At 33.8% G+C, this 9,273-nt stretch overlaps 1 protein-coding gene across 1 annotated transcript in view; it reads left to right on the forward strand.

Moving 5' to 3' along the window:
- Positions 1-9,273, forward strand: part of LOC106474592 (synphilin-1-like) — a gene marked incomplete at both ends in the record, with an annotated part of 34,676 nt that overhangs the window by 9,345 nt on the left and 16,058 nt on the right. The window contains one exon of the mRNA XM_022402906.1: positions 8,447-8,542. Within this exon, the coding sequence (XP_022258614.1) occupies positions 8,447-8,542 (96 nt within the window). The remainder of the gene's footprint in view (positions 1-8,446; positions 8,543-9,273) is intronic.

Consider the following 9,273-nt stretch of genomic DNA (forward strand, 5'->3'; position numbering starts at 1 on the left):
TATATCTACATTAGAAGAGTGTATAATAATAGTATTATATCTACATTAGAAGAGTGTATAATAATAGTATTATATCTACATTAGAAGCGTGTATAATAATAGTATTCCAACCACATTAGAAGCGTGTATAATAATAGTATTCCAACCACATTAGAAGAGTGTATAATAATAGTATTCCAACCACATTAGAAGAGTGTATAAAAATTCTATTCCAACCACATTAGAAGAGTGTATAATAATAGTATTCCAACCACATTAGAAGAGTGTATAATAATAGTATTCCAACCACATTAGAAGAGTGTATAAAAATTCTATTCAACCACATTAGAAGAGTGTATAATAATAGTATTCCAACCACATTATATTCACCGCATCCTTTGCCGATTACGTATAGGTTTAAAAAAGCTAATATTGAAATCATTTAGTTTGTTTACAGTGCCACTAGGCTAGTATTGCAAACCTTAGTGGTACTGAACTTTATTTAAACTAATGTCGAAACCGGTTGTGACATGGAATTTTTACTTAACTAGAGTTGAAACCACCCTCGCTAATTTGTAAAAGGAGTTAACACCATAAGAACTGTTGTTATAACAAATGGCTTATATAAATGGTGTTCCGACCATTACTGTACTTGCTGTATCCATGCTGGCCTGAAAGTATCTTGATTGAGCGAAAAGGGTATGGCGAATATAGTGTGGTTGGAATACTATTATTATACACTCTTCCGATTCTTGGAAATCCCTAAGGAACTATATAAAGAATGTAGTGTTTAAAAAATATAATAGGCCTAACACTAATGTCTTATGACAATTATAATCATGGTTCGCCGGCTTGTAAAAGGCGTTCACGCCATCAAAACACAGGAACATCACGTTTCGGGTTAGTAGCTGAAAAGAGAACTGAAAATCATTACATCAAGTGTAACATTTTTTCATACATAATTGTACACAGTCGGTTAAAAATGTGTTAAAGGACTGTTGAAACAGTAAAACTTAACATTTAGGCCTGTCGTAAAAAGAGCATTTGTTTTCTTGTGTAATTTATGATAATCGACTCCAGATGTAAATCGTTATTTCTGTGTTGATAATAATGCTTATTTCGGCTATGATGTTCATACAATGTATGTAACTTAGGCTCAGACAGTTTAGCCAATCACACGCTTCTTTGATTATTGCACTACCTGCCTTATCTGTGAAACAGTATTTGTTATGCTCTCCTTTAGCCATATCTATTTCGTAATGTTAAAAAAATATACCTATACATAGCGTTGCTATCTTGTGATCCTTGCGTCTGGTCTGCTGTTGTTTATTAGTCCGAGTAGGTTATACGAAAGGTAACGTGGTTGATCCTACTTACTGTTATGTATGAATACGTATTTTACACGTATAGGTGATTTAAAATTATCCGGTAAGTTTTTATATGTAATATGATATATATATATACGTACGATAACTAGAAAAATTATCATCAAAGGCACTTGTATCTTATATAGATAAAACAACTAGTTGGTACGCCATATTTTTTCTTAAGTTCTATGAAAATGTATAACAACAAAAGGTAACTATGTTAATAATGTGTGTATACGTATGTGCTAAACCAGTCATCCGACATAGCTGTCTTGGAAACTATTTATGTCGAATATTAAAATACCACAGATATAATACCAAAACTAATAGTTACAGTTGTTTCCTGATCGTAGTGTTGGCTGATAATAGTAGGTTCCCTCATATACATGTATACAGTACCGAAGATCTGGTTCATGAATCATTGGTAACGGTTAGTTTTACATGTAAAGAAAATTTGGTTAATGAATCATTGGTAACGGTTAGGGTTACGTGTAAAGAGGATATGTTTAATGAGGCATTGGTAACTGTTAGGGTTACGTGTAAAGAGGATATGTTTAATGAGGCATTGGTAACGGTTAGGGTTACGTGTAAAGAGGATATGTTTAATGAGGCATTGGTAACGGTTAGGGTTACGTGTAAATAGGATATGTTTAATGAGTCATTGGTAACGGTTAGGGTTACGTGTAAAGAGGATATGTTTAATGAGGCATTGGTAAAGCTTACATGTAAAGAAGATATGTTTGGTGAATTGTTGGTAACGATTAGGGTTAAGTGCAAATTAGATCTGTTTGATGAATTGTTGGTAACGATTAGGGTTAAGTGAAAATAAGATCTGTTTGACAAATCACTGGTAACGGTTAATGTTTAATGTCAAGAAGATCTGTTTGATGAATCATTAGTAACGATGAGAGTTACACGTAAAGATCTGTTTGAATCATTGGTAAAGATTAGGGTTACATGTAAAAAGTATCTGTTTAATGAATCATTGGTAAAGGTTAGGGTTACATGTAAAAAATATCTGTTTGTTGAATCATTGGTTAAGGTTAGGGTTATATGTAAAAAATATCTGTTTGATGAATTTTTGGTAATGTATTTGATGTATATTTATTGTTTTGTATCTTCATAAACACTGTTTTTGTTTGTGTCGTGGGAAAGAAATCCTATCTTGTCTATTTACTATTCCTTTCATTAATGATATTGGTTATACTAGTTACTATATCGAATGTGATTACGTTTATTTCATTATAATTTGTAGTTCATTAAAATGCTTTTATTATAAAAATTCATTTGCATTGTTAGCCTAGAATTCGTGTTTAGAACTAGCCTAAATCTTCTGAGCTGGCCGAACCCTATGAGATATTATTGGGATTACAGCCAAGAATATAGTTAACATCGAGGGCCAACGGATGAAACAATGCATTCTAATCTTTATAAATAAATACGTAATAAAAGTATAGTTAACTACTTATACTGATGAATATGTTGATTTGTAGCTTCGCTCCAAGTATACAGTTTATTCTGTTGGTAACGGTTAGGTTTACACCTTAATGAATCATTGATGACGGTTAGGTTTACAAGTAAATTAAATTTGTTTAATGAAGTGTTAGTAACGATTTATTGTTACAAGTACGTTAGATCTGTTTAATGAAGCACTGATAAAAGTTTATGGCTACAAGTAAGATAGATGTGCTTGATGATGTACTGGTAACGGTTTATGGCTACAAGTAGTAAGATAGATATGCTTGGTACTGGTACTGGTAACGGTTATTTATAAGGATGATAGATCTACTTTTGATGAAGCACCGATAATGGTTAGGGTTACAAGTAAGTTACAAATATTTATATTCTATGTTACGTCACAAAACAAAAATCTATAAGTTGGAAATTACGATTGTACGTTAAATAAATACATAATGTTGGTTTTTATTAGACCATATTTAGACTGTGAATCTGCCTCTAATTACTTTGATTATTAAAGTATTTTTTACTCTGATTATTGCTTCAATGTCTTTAACATTGGTATTTCTTGTTGTTTCTAGTTACTGTGGTAATGGTGGTCCATTTTTACCAGTCGGAGGTTGTTGTTTCCTTCATTCACTCTGGTGATGGTATTTCAGTGCTTTTACTCGCCTTATTTTACTCTTTACTTTAAGATACACTGCTTATGATACGTTACTAGGACACCTGTCTTCCTCTCATTTCATGGCTTCCTGGTGGCAAGTCTGAGGCTTATAACACAAAAAACCAGGTTTCGGTACAATCAATGGGCAGAGTAAAGAAAGCGTATAGTGTACTTTTGTGTTGAACAACATAGAAAAAACCCATATCACGTGCTCTAATGTTTTACTCAGACTTTCTTTTTGTTTCTTACAATTACACTGAAGACTGTATTAGTACTTTTACTCAGGCCTTCTTCGCTTTAGCTACCCTGGTGACGATGTTTTAGAGCTTTTACTCAGGCCTTCTACTTCTCTTCAGCCACCATAGTGATGGTGGTTTAGTGTTTTTACTCAGGCCTTCTTGTTATCTTCAACCACCATGATGACGGTGTTTTAGAACATTTACTCAGGCCTTCTTGTTACCTTCAGCCACCATGATGACGATGTTTCAGTACTTTTACTCAGGCCTTCTTTTTACCCTAAGTCAACCTGGTGACGGTGTTTAATACTACTGTTCTAGGTTATGATTTTAACTTTTCGGGGTTGTTTTTCTTGAGAGAATTTTAACTTGATGAGGTGAGCGCGTCACTGACGTCTGAAAGTTTCTTGAGAGTTTGGGAAACAATTTAAACGACATAAGAATACAAGTTAGACCATAGTTGTTGATTGATTTGGTTATGAAGTTAGTTAATGTGATGTTAATTTTGTCTTTTAATGAGTTTAATATTGCACATTGATGAAACTGTACAGCACGTACGAGAAAATCAGTATATGTAAGTGGAAGTTTTGTTTATACGATACTTTTTAAGGTAGGCCTATCGTTAATTGTGTGAAACTTGTAAAACTTAGAGTCGAAGTAATAAAACAATTGCGTTATAAATAAGTTGACTGAACTTTGCATTATACATTATATTTTCTTCCAAGAATCCAAAAGCCATAAGAAAGGTGTAGAAGGTTTCTAGTAACCACTAACCACTTTGAAGTACAAAAGAATTATAATGTTACGACAGCGGAAGTCACGTGACGCTGGTAACACGTAATGCGTTCTAGAAAGATCGGGGAACATCACGAATAATCCAGTATTTGCTGGGCACCCTCTATTATTGTATATAAGTGCGCCAGACAATTAATCGGCATGGTATAGCGGACAGAGAGATTTAGTCAAGCGCGGTAGTAAGTAAAGTGCGTGAATCGTTCATGGAGAATTATAGCGCGTGTTTAAGTGATTGTGGAAATTAAGTGTATTGCAAAGTTGTATTGAGAAAGAATAAACTAGTTTTATTTAAGAAAGGACTTGTGTCGCTGAAGTTTCTCGGGAAGAATATCTACCAGAAATTATCAAACGAGCAGAGACGTAACAATAACAACAAGTTCAGAGTAGACATGAAGGGCGTCAATGTCGTGATAAAATATCTAGAAACGGAATTGGCAAATGAAAGGAACAAACTAGCACAGTCCTTCTGCATCCATCTAAGAATTCGAACCTCACACACCATTACGCTTGAAATATGAAATAGCAGAACTCACATGGTCTACATACGTTAACACTACTTTTGTGCTACTCATAACTGCAGGACTCCAGCTATATCCCTACCTCATCAAGTTACAGAATTTAGCAAGCCAGTTTAATTACACCGTCCAATTGAGAATTCCACAGACTATGATGAAAAGGAACCATATGTAGATATCAGGCTAGATCGAAATATCTTCCAAAGTAAATAGACGGAATAGCCAATAACTAGCTACATATCTTGTTACTGTTTTACATGGACCAGCCTTAACAACATAAACGTCAAGAAACTTTCCAAATATCAAACATTAACTGCCTCATTATCATACAAATCTGGAATGCTTAGGAGCAAACGAAGGATGAGATGAAGAACTATGGGTTTAATGTTGCTAATTTGTAAAATTATTCTTTGACATGGCTCGCTCTCTATACAAGGTACTAGAAAAAACAAACAATCAGGTTTTATTGGACAGGTGATTTTGATAGAGCATTAAACAAGTTAAAGAAAGGATTAACCATTAATGCTATGTTAATATACCCACCTCTTGAAGATCTACTCGTAATAGATACATATGCTGATACTTTTGTAATGGGAACAGTGTTGTTACAAGTAAGATATGGTAAAGAACTTGTGACCATCTACTATAGCTGGACAATGAATGCCACAGAAAGGAGGTTCTGTACTACTGAGGAATATCTACAAAGTGTTGCTTGAGTAATTTCCATCACTACTACTATGGCCAACAGTTTAGACTTTAGACAGATCATGAAGCACTAAAGCGGCTGATGAGTTTCTGCAATCCACGTGGCCAGATAGCAAGAGAGTTCCAGGAACGTCAGGTAGACAATTTTAATATTATGCATCTCACTAGACGAAACCAAACCATGGAAATATTGATATATTATTCGAAAGATTTTGTATTACCAAATAATGTAAATATTGTGAAAAGAATGAAGAGCAATACAATAAATACGACGCAAGTAAAATGCAACAAAGCAAAATCCACTATTGGGAAACTGTAGATGACGATGAATAAGTAATGTGGTAAAAAACTCAACTGAAAGATTTTCAAGCAAAAGATATGGGTCTCAAGCTGATTGTTCGGTGGATCAAAAATAGTACAGAATTACCCCTATGGCAAACAGTGGCTCAATACAACCCCAAAACATAGATACATTTGGCACAATTGGACTCATAATTCCTTTGAGAAGACTTATGTTAAAAATGGGAAGATACAAGTGGAAATAAATTACGATTACGGTAACTACAACTAGAAGCACTCCATCATCCGGCAGATGGAAACATAGGTTTCAAGACGATGTTGGTGAGGGTATATTGACTGGGTTGGATGCCAGAAGCAAGTAAAGGATTGGTGTAAATTGTGAGAAAAGACGTTCACAAATGAACAACATAAAGAACTGCAGCAACATTGGTTCTAGCACCACTTGAGAGAGTTGCTCTCAATGTTTTTGGTTCTCTGGCATAGAGTAACAGTGGGATCAAATGCAATTTATGAATAATTCAGAAGATTGTCAGAAGCCTCCGTTGTTACTAAACAGGAAGCAGAAACTTCAGCAAGGAAGCTAAGTCAAGTTTCAAGATTTGGAGTACCTATGGAACTTTTTCAAACCAGGACCAAAACAATGAATAAGTCTTGTTTGGAGAAATGTGTCAAACATTTTGAATCTAAAAAGCCAGAATCAAAGCACTCCATCCTTCTATTGAAGGAATGCTGGAGAGATACAAATGTACATTTTCAAATAAACTAGTCATTTATGTGGATGAACATTATACAAATGTGGGATGAAAATCCTCTACTCCTACTCACGAGTTATCGAACAGGGATATATAAAAGTGTGTGCAACAATCAACAATATTACTGGTGTTTGGGAAAGAATTCAAAGTGTCATTGGATTTTCTGTGCTCGCATCCTGAGAGTCATTACTCAGCAGTGATGAAGCTACAAGAAGCTTCCTTTGATAATTTCTATGAAGAGAGCTCTCCTAGTGATAATACAGTAAGTGTTGATATAGGAGAAGAGATCATCTCGTTTTTGTTTCATAAACCAGGGTGAATAAAAGAATGAAAATAATTTGGAGATTGGACAGTTTAAGAAAGCAGCTGGATAAAGAAGATTTACCTTTCAAGACATTTAATTAATGATTGTAATAACTATATTTATGAATATTAATGTTGTTGATTGTAAGGAATCATTTTATTGTTAATTATGGAAATTCAAGAATGATTCCTTGTTAATTATGGAAATTCAAGATCAGTACACTATTATTTATTTAATGTGATGTAATGAGCATCTTACTGGCATCTAATATTTTCTTGAGAGTTTGGAGAACAATTGTAACATTCTAAAAACACGAGTTACATGAGAGTTAAAGACGTTATTTGTGACGTTAGATCTGTCGTTAGTTATAAGGAACTTGTAGGACTTACAGTAAAAGTGCTCTTGTTATCATTAAATGGACCAGACCTTTGTATATTATTTTTTTTACAGAATAATCCAAAAGAATCCGCCCGAGAATAGAAACCGTACTTTTAATTTATTCAGACTTTATTCGTGTTACCTGCAGCCACCTTCTTGTTATCTCCAGTCACCCTAGAACTAAGTTTCTGTATTCAAACCTTCTTCATGTAACCTTCAGGCACCTTCTTGTTATCTCCAGTCGCTCTAGGACTAAGTTCCTGTATTCAAACCTTCTTCATGTAACCTTCAGGCACCTTCTTGTTATCTCCAGTCGCTCTAGGACTAAGTTCCTGTATTCAAAACTTCTTCATGTAACCTTCAGGCACCTTTTTGTTATCTCCAGTCGCCCTACGACTAAGTTTCTGTATTCAAACTTTCTTCCTGTTATCTTTAGCCACCTTGGTTCAGTACTTTATTCTCAGACCTTCTTTTTTGTTTCCTTTTTGATATATTATTATTTACTACGAATAATATTATAATACATATACTCCAAGAAAAGAGAGCTTATATTGTTAAGCGCTGGGAAGTTTTGAAGAAACTAGAATATTAAAAAATATTCTATAAATATATAGTGAACTAAAAGTAAAACCCATGTAACATTTACCAACATGTGGTATTTTAGGAGTAATTTTGAGATAAAAAAAACTATAAGGTACATTAGAAAATAACTTGTTATTGAATAATATAAAAACCTACTCGCCTCTTAAGAAGGAAGGTTTACCTTCTGATAGCGCTGAAGTAATTAATATTTTTTATTGTATTGTGATTATAATTTTGTGCGTGTATTATTACGATATTTTTTGTTTGTTGTTAAATAAGAAAGGAGAACGATAAAGTATTTGTAACCTCGTTTTTAACTGCGAAAGAATAATAATGAAATAATAATAAAAACAGTCATCATTTGGAACTGCTGTGTATATCTTAGGAATAATAGTAATTGTATATTTTCAGTGTTACACGCTTCTAAAAAAGTATGCTTCATACCCCCAGAAGTTTATTAAAACTGTAGACTGGTGCTGTCGACAAAAGGCCTCACGCCACAGATCGGTAAGAATGTTCATATCAATTACATTAAATATAAGTTTTTATTGTAGACTGGTGCTGTCCACCATGAACATTCTCACCGATCTGTGGCGTGAGGCCTTTTATCAATTACATTAAATATACGTTTTTACTGTAGACTAGTGCTGTCGACAAAAGGTCTCACCCCACAGATCGGTAAGAATGTTCTTATCAATTACATTAAATATAAGTTTTTAGTTGCAATATTCTACAGAAAGAAAACTTTAGTGAGTTTCTAAAAATTTGTGTTTCTTGAAAGCAATGGAGTTGTTAAACACTGTGGCTTTTTTATATCTTTTATTGCATAAACATATAACATAAAACGTATAAGTACCAGTTCCAAATGTTATCATGCGTCTATCTACAACAGAAAATGTATGAGGGACAGATCTACTTTACAGTGTTGAAGTTTATATTGTTACGTCTCTGTTCGTTTGTTAATTGCCCGTAAAATTTCTTCCCAAAGAACTTCAGCGATACAAGTCCTTTCTTAAATAAAACTAGTTTATTCTTTCTCAATACAACTTTGCAATACACAGAATTTCCACAGTCACTTTAACTTAAACACACGCTATAATTCACAACGATTCACGCACATTACTTACGACTTGACTCGATTATCTGTCTCTATCTCTTCAATCTGCAATTATTCTCGTGCCGATCCATTGTCTGGCGCTCTTATATACAAGAGTAGAGGGCGCGTAGAAAAGACTAGA

Source organism: Limulus polyphemus, unplaced genomic scaffold, assembly GCF_000517525.1.
Source record: "Limulus polyphemus unplaced genomic scaffold, Limulus_polyphemus-2.1.2 Scaffold7411, whole genome shotgun sequence".
In the NCBI taxonomy this organism is placed as follows: domain Eukaryota; kingdom Metazoa; phylum Arthropoda; class Merostomata; order Xiphosura; family Limulidae; genus Limulus; species Limulus polyphemus.